We start from the raw sequence: 13,232 nt of genomic DNA, 5'->3' as shown, positions 1-13,232 counted from the left end.
TTATAGTTGGGCACTGAGAGAAACCCAGAGGTAATTGAGAAGAGTGAGTCTGGTTGTGTGAAAGGGAAATCATGTTCAACCAATTAATTGGAGTTCTTTGAAGGAAAAGCATGTGCTGTGGATAAAGGGGAGCCTGTAGATGTGCTGGACTTGGATTTACAGAAGATATTTGATTAGGAGCCACAGGTTATTGCAGAAAATAAAACTCCTGGTTCAGGGGTAACATGTTAGCATAGAGAGAAGTTTGGCTGGCTGATAGAAAACGGAGAGAATGCATAAATGGGTCCCTTTCTGATTGGCAGGATGCGACAAGAGAAGTTCTGCAGCAGTCTGTGCTGGGGCCACAACTTTTTCCAATTTATATCTATGATCATTGGATAAGGGGATTGAAGGCACGGTAGCTAAATTTTCAGATGACTCAAGTTAAGTGAGAAACTATATTGTGAGGAAGACATATTGCAGACGGATATGGATAGGTTAAGTGGGCAAAAATCTGGCAGATGGAGTGTACTGTGGGAAAATGTGAAGTTGTTCACTTTGGCAGGAAGAATAAAAAAGCAGAGTATTCTTTAAATAGAGAACAACTGCGGATTTCTGAGATGCAGAGGGATCTGGGTGTTCTAGCGCATGACTCATAAGAAGTTAGTATGAAGGTACAGTGAGTAATTCAGAAGACTAATGGAATGGTATCCTTTATTACAAGAGGAATTGAACATGAAAGTAAGGATGTTACGCTTCAGTTAGAAAGGGCACTGGTGAGACCACATCCCGAATACTGTGTGCAGTTTTGGTCTTATTTAAGGAAGAATGTAAATACGTTGAAGGCGATTCGGAAGAGATTTATTAAGTTGATATCTGGAATGAGCGGGTTATCTTATGAGGAAAGGTTGGACAAACTGGGCTTGTTTCCACTGCAGTTTAGAAGAGTGAAGGGGTGACTTGATTGAAGTACTTAAGATCCTGAACAGTCTCATCAAGGTGGACGTGGAAAGGATGTTTCCTCTTGTGGGTGGGTCTGGAACTAGTGAGGGAGTTGCTCTTTTTGGACAGAGATGAGGGGAATGTTTTTCTCTTAGAGGTTTGTGTGGCTTTGGAATTTTCTGCCTCAGAAGGCAATGAAGGCGAGGTCACTGAATATTCTTAAGGTGGAGGAGGATAGATTCTTGTTGGCGCAAGGGAAGCAAAGATTACTGAGGGGTCGATGGGAAATGTGGAACAGACGCGAGGATCCGATTGGTCTACTCCTGCTCCTATTTGTCTTTGGGCACAATTTGATGCGCAAACTGTGTCACAGATCAAGAAGGAAGCCCCAGAGTAATGAGCTCTTTAGCACAGGGCAAGAAATATCCAGCAGCTGCCCCAAACCAGATGCAGGAAGTTACCCATTCTCGATGATGCTGTACATCTCACTGTTGGAGTTCAGGAATGGTACAGACACACAGTTCTCTGTGAATATTTCTATCCCTCTGTCAGTGGTTTCCACCTCCATCTCAACATACAGCGTCTTGTTCAGTGCGACTTCGTAAGGGAACTGGAAGATTGGATCATTGAAGGCTGCCGACTGATATAATGTGAAGGATATGTTATTATGGCCCAAGCGGATCACGTGATCGGTCTGGGGCACGAACGCGATGGTAATGTTCTCCACCGTCAACATCTCACAATTTAATCGGATCTGCAGACGATGAATCGAGGTGTGGGGGGCAGTTCCATAGATTGTATTGACGTAAGCGATCCTCCCAGTATCGTTCTGTAACAAAATTGGATGAATGGAACACTTAGACATTTGTGGCAAACATGGAGAAAATTTGCACTCAAAGGCATCTTGGGGTTTAGTCAAGTGGGTTGCCATGACATTGTCGTGCAGGAAGAAAACATTCCAACACATAGGGGGATAATCAAAATGAAACCATCAAACCCAAGTTTCTAATATTATCGTAATTCTTGTTTTCCTATTGGTATTATTACATTGACGTTCACTACTCCTCCCATCCATCTAAGTTGGCCCCTGATCCTGTCGCCTTACATTAGATATAGGCAGACACATATTCCTGTGAGAGGAAATGAATCGATTCAGTAAAAGAGGGGGTTAGCGCTAACATTCCTGCATTAGAGTAAAATTGTATATCAGTCAAGTGTTGATACCCAGAATGATCTTCACACACTCTCAAGGATCTGAGATGAGCAAGTACCCGCCAGCAAGGCCTTGCTTGTTTACATCACAGCAGACAGTCTATAGCTACGAGGTGATATCAGCCAAGCTTCTGGGTGAAGGCATAACAATAAACCTATGTAGCCAAGATTGGAATTTTAAACAATGTTCTGTGTACTGACTAACTGTATAATCAGTGTGTATCTGTGGCCTAGGACAGAGAGCTGCATTAGAATGCTCTCCCTATGAGAGCTGTGTTAGAGTTGTATTCGAGGAGGTTTCTCTGGGGGTGTGCCTGCCATGTTTGAAGCATGAGTAAACGATTGTGACCTCTGCCCGATCTCCCGCAAAGTCAGAGAGGTTTTATCCTTCACTTTATTCCACATTGGAACGTCTGTTTTACCCTATCAATGGCCACCCTATGGAAATGCCCAATCTCCCTGTCCCGCCACCTCCATCACCCACCCATGATAAAAACGATTCCCCGGCCACCATCCGACTCGAGAAATCCTGTACTCCCATATTGTGCTCGTTGGGTGCCATGGCCAGCAACTTGATCGGACTGTCGTTGGAGGAGAGGAGCCACAGGAGGCCATGCAGCACATCGGGCCTGCTCTGCCAGTCCATTGGCGGATTGCTGACCCCATGCCTCAACTCAACTTGCCGAGCTTGGTCGCGGGCTCCATAAGCAAAAATCTCAGGGACTGGAAAGTGGAGTTGAAGATGATCTCATCTGATCAGCCACCATATCATTGATCTGCAGGGCAGGCCCGATGGGCCGAATGGCATATTTATGTTTTTATGTCTTATGGTCTTACAGTTAGTTTGGAAATATTTCTGTTGCCATCCCCCTCCTTCCTCCCCCCCCCCCCCCACCCCCCCACTCCATCCCACCTCCCCTCTCCCGCCACTTCAACAATGTTTGGTTGGGAGAAAGTTCAAGATTTCCCATAACGTTAATGTGCCAATTAATTTAAATTAAATGTGCCAGAAATGACCCCTCAATGATCTAGCTCTTATTTTACAGTTACATCCCATTTATCTGAACTTATCCACCACAGACCGTAACTTCCAGGTTCCCCAGAGTCCCATTTAGGGGGTTTCCTAATGATGCGCTGGGCAATCCCTCTGGGACTTTCCGATGTAAGGGTTTAGCCAGCAATTTTCCAGAAGTGCTGATTTCCTCTGGACAATTGTGCCGGGCTGGCTGGGAACCATTGGACAGAAGCGGTTTAAATTGTAAACATCCAATAGATCTGCCATGTTCACGCTAATAGTTACTCTGAAAGAGTACGAGGAAAGAAAGTCACTTCCAACTCCAGAGAAACTTCTTCAGCCCTCAGACCTAGCCTCGCACGGGACACCCCACCCCCACTCCACATATACAACCCCCCTCCCCACAGTGGATCCCCCACCCCTGATCCGACTGGACGTCCCTTTCCCGGTCCAGTTTAATCAATCACCTCTCTTCCCAGCATTCCCCCCACCCCACCCCTCCCCGATCTGGTCTGACCCCAGCCCCTTGTGGTCCCACACCTCATCCTCCCCAGTCTCAATCTGACTCTGCCCCCTCCCCAGGTGTGACCAGACCTGATCCGCCCCCCCGGACCTACCTCTCCATCACGGTCCAACCCTACCCTCCTGGTTTGGCTGCTGCTTCTGGTACGACCTGACTCGCCGACTCGAGCTCCCCCCTCCCAGCCCGAGTTTCCCCCCCCCATCCAACCCACACCGCCGCCTCCCCCAACCATCGGATACGACACTGCCCTCCAACCTCAACGCTACCCTACGTCTCCCCACCCTTCTCAATACTTTCCAGCGTCTCCCCCCCCCCCCCCCCCCCCCCCCCCCCCCCCCCACTGTTTGATCCACTTAATTTTTTGCTTTTGAAAATTACATTTTGCCTTTGAATTGTCCCTTTCATCGCCCTCTTTATGGCAACCATACAATAGAGGGCATTTCTTTCCTTTCTGCGCCCCAGTTACTCCTCGCTGATGCGGTGGGGGGCGTGGATGGGCACTTTACTGTTGCTGTCTCACCCAGCCCGAGTGAGGAATGTTAGGCGAGACATGGGTTTTGAAATGTCAGCGTGGGCAAGCCCATGGAGAGTGGCGATCCGTCGGACAGTGCCACTCCGAGGAAATTGCAATAGTTTCTCTCCACCTAACCTACCGACTCCTTCAGCCATCTTAGACACCACAATTAGATCGCAATTCAAAGGTTAAAGCCTAGTCCATGTCACTAACCCTGATGACATTCCCCAACAGCGTTATATTGCTTTGAGTGCGATATTTGCTGGCATTCCTATCGAGGTGCTGCTCCGTAATGTGTTCAAATGCTCAGCCCATCGATGAGCTGTGTGGCCTATTCTTGCTCCTAACCTTTATGTTGGTTTGTGGAATAAGGAAGCTGTTTCAGACTGCACTGTTGGATTTATGGCTGCAACTCTTCATTGGAGATCCAAATCCAACCACCCCCCCCCCCTCCCCCCCCCCCCCCCCCCCCCCCCTCCCACCCCCCCACACACACAGCCCAGTTGAACCCATTTTTTGACTTCAGGTCAGCTAGCCCATAAGAGATAGGAGCAGAATTAGGCCACTTGGCCCATCAAGTCTGCTCCGCCATGCAATCATGGCTAATATGTTTCTCATCCCCATTCTCCTGCCTTCTCCCCATAATCCCTGATCCCCTTATTAATCAAGAAACTCTGTCTTAAGGGACACCCAGTGATTTGGCCTCCACAGCCATCTGCGGCAAAGAGTTCCACAGATTCACCACCCTCTGGCTGAAGAAATGCCTCCTCATCTCTGTTTTAAAGGATTTTGTCCTCTGTTTCTAGCTTTTCCTACAAGGGAAATATCCTCTCCATGTCCACTCTATCCAGGCCTCGCAGTATCCTGTAAGTTTCAATAAGATCCCCATCATCCTTCTAAACTCCCATCGAGTACAGACGCAGTGTCCTCAACTGTCCCTCATATGACAAGCTCTTCATTCCAGGGATCATTCTTGTGAACATCCTCTGGAGTCTTTCCAAGGCCAGCACATCCTTCCTTAGATACGGGGCCCAAAACTGCTCACAATACTCCAAATGGGGTTTGACCACAGCCTCATACAGCCTCAGAAGTACATCCCTGGTCTTGTATGCTAGCCCTCTCGATATGAATACTAACATTTCATTTGTCTTCCTAATTGCCGACTGAACCTGCACGTTAATCTTAAGAGAATCGTGAACAAGGACTCCCAAGTCCCTTTGTGCTTCCAAAGCATTTCCCCATTTAGAAAACAGTCTATGCCTTAATTCTTCATTCCAAAGTGCATAACCTCACACTTTTCCACATTGTATTTCATCTGTTACTCATTTCTCATTCTCCGAGCTTGTCCAAATCCTTTTGCAGCCCCCTTGCTTCCTCAATACTATCTATCCCTCTACAGATCTTTGTATCATCTGCAAACTTAGCAACAGTGCCTTCAGTTCCTTCTTCCAGATCATTAATGTATATTGTGAAAAGTTCTGGTCCCAGCACAGACCCCTGAGGCACACCACTAGTCACCGGCTGCCATCCTGAAAAAGACCACTTTATTCCCACTCTCTGCCTTCTGCCAGTCAGCCAATCCTCTATCTATGCCAGGATCTTATCCTTAACACCATGGGCTCTTAACGTAGTTAACAATCTCCTATGCAGCACCTTGTCAAAGGCCTTCTGGAAATCTAAATAAATCACGTCCACTGGTTCTCCCTAGTCTAACTTCCTTGTTACCTCCTCAAAGAACTCTAACAGATTTGTCAGACATGGCCTCCCTTTGACAAAGCCATGCTGACTCAATCCTATTTCACCATGCACTTCCAAGTACTCCACAATCTCATCTTTAATAACGCACTCTAAAATCTTACCAATGACCAAAGTTAGACTAACCGGCCTATAATTTCCCGTTTTCTGCCTCCCTCCCTTCTTCAACAGGGGTGTTACATTAGCCACTTTCCAGTCCTCTGGGACACTTCCTGCCTCCAATGATTTCTGAAAGATCACCACCAATGCCTCCACAATTTCCTCAGCTATCTCTTTTAGGACCCTGGGGTGTAGTCCATCCGATCCAGGTGACTTATCCACCTTCAGACCTTTCAATTTCCCCAGAACCTTCTCCTTAGTATTGGTCACTGCACTCACCTCTGCCCCTTGGTTCTCCTGAAGCTCTGGCATCCCACTGGTGTCTTCCACCGTGAAGTCTGATGCAAAGTAACTATTCAGTTCGTCTGCCATTTCTTTGTTTCCTATTATTACTTCTCCAGTGACATTTTCCAGTTGTGCAATGTTTATTTATGCCTCTCTTACCTTTTATATATTGAAAAAAAAATCTCTTCCTATCTTCCTTTATATTACCAGGTAGCTTGCACTTGTGTTTCATCTTCTCTCCCCTTATTGCTTTTTTAGTTGTCCTCTGCTCGCTTTTAAAGGCTTCCCAATCCTCTGGCTTTTCACTAATCCTCGCCACTTTGTTTTTTGCTTTTGTGCTGTCCTTGACTTCCCTCGTCAGCCATGGATGCCTTGTCCTCCCCTTAACATGTTTCCTCCTCCTTGGGATAAATTTCTGCTGTACCTCGCGAATAACCTCCAAAAACACCTGCCATTGCTGTTCCACTGTCTTCCCTGCTCGGCTCCTTTTCCAATCGACTCTGGCCAGCTCCTCCCTCATGCCTTTGTAGTTACTCTTATTTAATTGGAATGCCGTTACATCTGATTGCAGCTTCTCCCTCTCAAACTGCAGGGTAAATTCTATCATATTGTGGTCACTGCTCCCCAAGGGTTCCTTCACCTTAAGTTCCCTAATCAAATCAGCTTCATTACACAGTTCTCGCTGATTCAGACCCTACAGCATAGTCACCCACTGCCCTGATCTGATGATCTCCCAGCCAACGTCTGCCAACCCTACTGAGTGCAAGAGCAGGAGTGATCTGCAACCACCGTTGCTACCACCTACAATGATCATCGTGCCGCAGGAATTAAATGGAGCAGTGATGACCACCCAGTTCTCATCTCTCTGGTTGGCCTGGCAGCTGGGGTCAATGAGGTGCACGTCGACAATAGATAACTTGGCACTGGCGAGCACACTGGACGGTAAGGTGTACACAGCAGCCGTGGGCAGGCAGGTCAGCGAACCCCATCTCGCTTCACCTGCAAAAGAAATGTTAATACGTGCATTATGCCCATTGAAGAGGAAAATAATGTTTTCACTTTGGTGATTTCTGTTCAAGGCAACTCTTCCAGAGTACAGAGCATTGATGGGAAATCTAGGCCAGTGAGTGGGCCGCATAAGTGGCCCTCCTTCATCTCAGTGGACTGTAAGATTGAAATTGGGCTTGTTCACTAGCCATGACCCCATTAGTCAGGTTCAATATATTTGGTACATGCCGAATATTTCATAACATGGAAAATAGGATCAAGAGTAGTCTGTTCAGACCTTCGATACTGCTCTGCTGTTCAATATGATCATAGCTAATCCTTGATCTCAATGCCATATTCCGCTTTCTCCCCCTACCCCTTGATGCCATTAAAATCTAAACAAAATCTATCTCTTGAATAATTTCAGGCCTCCACAGCCTTCTGCGGTAGAAAATGCCACAGGTTTAGCACCCTCTGAATGAAGAAGTTTCTCCCTATCTCAGTCTTAAATGGCCTACCCTTCAACAAAGACACGGGGAATCCACACCTAATTTAAGAACAGTTTGATTTACACAAATTATATATGCACTTCCCAGAAGCTCCCTGCCGGGTTCCTCGCTGGTCGGTGCCTTACTGTCCTACCTAAAGCATCCCGCTGTGCAGAGAGACCTGGGTGTGCTAGTGCATGAGTCACAGAAAGTTGGTTTACAGGTGCAACAGGTGATTAAGAAGGCAAATGGAATTTTGTCCTTCATTGCTAGAGGGATGGAGTTTAAGACTAGGGAGGTTATGTTGCAATTGTATAAGGTGTTAGTGAGGCCACACCTGGAGTATTGTGTTCAGTTTTGGTCTCCTTACTTGAGAAAGGACATACTGGCACTGGAGGGTGTGCAGAGGAGATTCACTAGGATAATCCCAGATCTGAGGGGGTTGGATTATGAGGAGAGGTTGAGTAGACTGGGACTGTACTCATTGGAATTTAGAAGGATGAGGGGGGATCTTATAGAAACATTCAAAATTATGAAGGGAATAGATAGGATAGATACGGGCAGGTTGTTTCAACTGGCGGGTGAAAGCAGAACTAGGGGACATAGCCTCAAAATAAGGGGAAGTAGATTTAGGACTGAGTTTAGGAGGAACTTCTTCACCCAAAGGGTTGTGAATCTATGGAATTCCTTGCCCAGTGAAGCAGTTGAGGCTCCTTCATTAAATGTTTTTAAGGTAAAGATAGATAGTTTTTTGAAGAATAATGGGATTAATGTGTTGGGGCCGGAAAGTGGAGCTGAGTCCACAAAAGATCAGCCATGATCTCATTGAATGGCGGAGCAGGCTCGAGGGGCCAGATGGCCTACTCCTGCTCCTAATTCTTATGTTCTTATATCCAGAGGTCAATTATATACAGAGGTCAATTGAGATATCCGCCCCAACAGAGGAGCTCGTATTCTGCAAGGGAAGACAAATATTCCCATCCCGTAGGTTCCATGTGGGATATAATCCCATATCCTGAGCCTGTGACCCCTTGTTCTAAACTCCTCAACCAGGAAAAGCATCCTCCCTGCGTCCAAATGAGTTATAGAAAATGCTCAATGATTTATATATTAATAGAAATGTCATCAGCTTCAGATTGTAAGAAAACAAAATGAATATTTAAATTTTGGGTGCAGAGGGAGTTCACGGCACTCACAGTCAATGTTTTGAACAGTCAGCACACACCCCACCACTTGCCCTCACTCCACATGCATTTGGCTTCAGTTATACCGGTAGGAAAAAAAATGTGCTGATGGAGATCTGCGGATTGTGGCAACTCTGTACATGGACAACGGTCAACAAAAGGGTAGCACGCTAGCATAGTGGTTAGCACAGTTGCTTCACAGCTCCAGGGTCCCAGGTTCAATTCACGGCTTGGATCACTATCTGGGTGGACTCTGCATGTTCTCCCCGTGTCTGCGTGGGCTTCCTTCGGGTGCTCCGGTTTCTTCCCACAGTCCAAAGACGTGCAGGTTAGGTAGATTGGTCATGCTAAATTGCCCTCAGTGTCCAAAAAGGTGGGTGGGGTTACTGGGATGGAGTGATGGCGTGAGCTTGGGTATGGTGCTCTTTCCAAGGGCTGTTGCAGAATCGATGGGCCGAATGGCCTCCTTCTGCAGTGTAAATACTATGATAAAATATCTTGTGGGCCGCACTCAGAACCCAGATGGGCTGTATGTGGCCCGTGGCCGAAGGTATTCCGATCACTGAGTTAGAGCATTGTGTGCAGCTCTGGAATCCGCATTCTAGGAGGGAAGTGATAGCACTGGAAAGGGTGCAGAGGAGATTTACCAGGATGTTGCCTGGGCTGGAGAGTGTTAGTTATTCCTACAGTGCAGAAGGAGGCCATTTGGCCCATCAAGTCTGTACTGACCATTTGAAAGACCACCCTACACAGGGCCAATCCTGCCCTACCCCTGTAATCCCACTTAACCTTTGGACACGAAAGGGCAATTTAGCATTGCTAATCCACTTGACCTTCATGTCTTTGGACTGTGTGAGGAAACTAGAGCACACAGAGGAAACCCACGCAGACATGGAGAGAACGTGTAAACTACACACAGACAGTCACCCCAGGTCAGATTCGAATCCAGGTCTCTGGCGCTGTGAGGAAGCGGTGTTGCCAATGTGCCACCCTAGACTTGGATTGTTTTCCTTTGAACAGAAGAGACTGATGGGGGTATGATTGAGATGTATACAATTATGAGGGGCATAGACAGAGTCGACAGGATGAAGCTTTTCCCCTTGGTGGAGGGATCAATGACCAGGGGGCTCAGATTTAAGGTCAGGGGCAGGAAGTTTATTGGGGCCGTGAGGAAAATCTTTTTCACCGAGAGGATGGTGGAAGTCTGGAGCTCACTGCCTGAAAGGGTGGTCGAGGCAGATTAAAGAAGCATTTTGATGTGCACTTGTGGTTGTCTCTTAAATGCCCTGATGGATGGGCAATAAATGCTGGCCCAGCCAGAGAAGCCCACATCTCATGGACGAATAAGAATAAATTTGCAATTCCAAGGCATACAAGGCTACAGGCCAAGAGCTGGAAAATGGAATTAGAATAGCTAGGTAGTTGTTTTTGACCGCCACACAATAGGCCTTTTTTGTGGTGTATGACTCTATAAAGAATGAGAGGCGACCTCATTGAAGTGAACAGAATTCTTACAGGCAGGGATCGACAGGGGAGATAGAAGAAAGATGTTTCTTCTGGCTTGGGGAATGGAGGAGGAAGAAAAAGAACAAAAAGGAGTACAGGAACAGGCCCTTCGGCCCTCCAAGCCTGCGCCCACTACTGCTGCCCGCCCAACCTAAAACTTTCTACACTTCCGGGGCCCATATCCCTCTATTCCCACCCTATTCATGTATTTGTCAAGATGCCCCTTAAACGTCACTATCGTCCCTGCTTCCATCGCCTCTTCTGGCAGCGAGTTCCAGGCACCCACTGCTCTCTGCACACCTCTAAACTTTGCCCTTCGCAACTTAAACCTATGTCCCCTAGTAATTGACTTCTATGCTGGGAAAACGCTTCTGACTATCCGCTCTGTCCATGCCACCCAGAATCTTGTAAATATCAATCAGGTCTCCCCTCAACCTCCATCGTTCCAGTGAGAACAAACCGAGTTCATCCAACCTCTCCTCATAGCTAATGTCCTCTGTACCAGGCAACTTCCTGGTAACCTCTCTGTACCCTCTCTTAGGCCACCACATCGAGAACCACGGGACACAATCTCAAGTTATCAGAGGGGATAGGCGGGTGCATGGTGGGGGCGGGGGGGGGGGGGGGGGGGTTATAAGCAGGAACATGGGGTTAAAGTCACAGCCAGATCAGCCATGATCTTATCAAATGGCGGAGTAGGCTTGAGGGGCCAAGTGGCCTACTCCTGCTCCTCATTCAGATGTGGGCATATATAATAAGGAGGCTATTTTGGACTGAGATAATAAGGAATTTCTTCACTTGTAGGGTGTTGAATCTGTGGATTTCTCTGGCTAGAAGGCAGGTGGTTCAGTATTTGGAGGTGTTCAAAACAGAGATCAATGGGTTTCTAGATATCAATGACATCGATGAATATGGGAAGAGCGCAGCAAGGTGGATCAGGGTGGATCAGGACTGATCAGGCACGATGCATGCGATGGCATCCTCTGCCCCTCCGTCCCTTGACGTGAAACCAACATGGCTCCCAAGTTGTGTCGTACCAAATGACTAATTCCTGAAATGTTGAACGGCAGGCTTACCATAAAGTTATACTGAGCCTTGATAAAGCTCCAATTAGGCCACAACTAGAGCATTGTCTCCAATCCTGGTCACCACACTTTGGGAAGGATATGACGGCACTTGAGAGGTTGCAGGGGAGATTAGAGCATAGAGCCTTCACGGCACAAAAGGAGGCCATTTGGCCCATCAATTCAGCCCCAGTTCTGTGCAGACCAATCCAGTCAGCCCTAGTTGTCTGCTCCATCCCCACAGTCCTGCAAGTTTACTTCTCTCAATGGGCTATCCAATTTCATTTGAACTCATTCATGGTTTCAGCTTGGAGCGACCTCAGAGCCAGTGAGTTCCAGGTCTCCACCAATTGCTACATAAAAATGTTGTTCCTCACATTGCATTTCCCACCTTGTCTCTTACCTAAAACCTGAAATATGTGCCCCCTCATCCTTACACCATCAGCTAATGGCAATAATCTTCTTTACCTCAGCCGGTCGGTCAGCATCTGTAAGGAGAGAAAAGAGCTAACTTGTCAAGTCCAGATGACCCTTTGTCAGCTTTGACAAAGGGTCATCTGGACTCAAAGCGTTCGGTCTTTTCTCTCCTTACAGGTGGTGCCAGGCCTGCTGAGATTTTCCAGCATTTCCTTTTTTGGTTTCAGATTCCAGCATTCGCAGTAATTTGCTTTTATCCAATCTTCTTTATCTGCTTTATACAAATGTGTCAGAATCTTCTGCACCTCTACCCCTATCCCCGTAACTATAGAGGGGACAAGTAGATACAATGAAATGAAAATCGCTTATTGTCACGAGTAGGCTTCAATGAAGTTACTGCGCATGTCCGGGGAGGCTGGTACGGGAATCGAACCGTGCTGCTGGCCTGCTTGGTCTGCTTTAAAAGCCAGCAATTTAGCCGACTGAGCTAAACCAGCCCCTTGATGAAATGATCGGGAATGAGTGGGCACAGATTTAAAGGAATTAGTAAAAGAGGCATAAGAGATCCGAGGAAATACCTATTTTGGACAGTGAAAAGGTCAGAGTCTGGAATGTGCTGCCTGAGAGCATGGGGGAGGCAGGTTCGATTGAGGCATTCGAAAGTCATCATCATTATGAGTAGGGAGCAGGTTGTGAGGTGAATTGGCTCATTCAGAACGCCGATACAGACACAACGCACCGAATAACCTCCTACTGCGCCGTGACAATTCTGCGTTTTGGTCAAATCATCCCTCCATCTTCTTTCCCAAAAAGAAACACCACAGGTACTGCAAACTAAATGTGCAGCCAAAGAAAACCACCATCCCTGAACCATCCTGGTTAATCTCCCCTGCAACCTCTCAAGGACACTCACATCCTTCCCAAAGTGTGGTGACCAGGATTGGAGACCATGCTCAAGTTGGAACCTAACCCGAGCTTTATCAAGGCTCAATATAACTTCCACTCCTAGCCAGTCAGTCAACATTTCATAAATAGTTCTTTGGTACAACAGAACCTGGGTACCCCTGAAGAAAGAAACTCGCTGAAGTTTTTCATCTTGCACTCAACAGGTTGGAAATCATGGGCGATCTTCTCCCCTACCTGGCGGGGCGGGGTGGTCCCGGCGTAGCAGAGTGGTGCCAACCACTCCGGTGTCGGGCCTCCCCAAAGGTGGGCAATTCTCCGCACCTTCAGGGGCTAGGCCCGCGCCAGAGTGGCTCCCG

General features: G+C 47.3%; 1 protein-coding gene across 1 annotated transcript in view; it reads right to left on the bottom strand.

Annotated features, from left to right (window-relative positions):
* The window catches only part of LOC119975556, a 156,697-nt gene that overhangs the window by 18,019 nt on the left and 125,446 nt on the right, over positions 1 to 13,232 (bottom strand). The window contains exons 7-8 of the mRNA XM_038815342.1: positions 7,130 to 7,323; positions 1,383 to 1,750 (exon numbers count right to left, since the gene is read on the bottom strand). Of these exons, the coding sequence (XP_038671270.1) occupies positions 1,383 to 1,750; positions 7,130 to 7,323 (562 nt within the window). The remainder of the gene's footprint in view (positions 1 to 1,382; positions 1,751 to 7,129; positions 7,324 to 13,232) is intronic.

This window comes from Scyliorhinus canicula, chromosome 13 (assembly GCF_902713615.1).
Source record: "Scyliorhinus canicula chromosome 13, sScyCan1.1, whole genome shotgun sequence".
Classification (NCBI taxonomy): Eukaryota; Metazoa; Chordata; class Chondrichthyes; order Carcharhiniformes; family Scyliorhinidae; genus Scyliorhinus; species Scyliorhinus canicula.
This window is presented reverse-complemented; position numbering and strand designations above follow the sequence as displayed.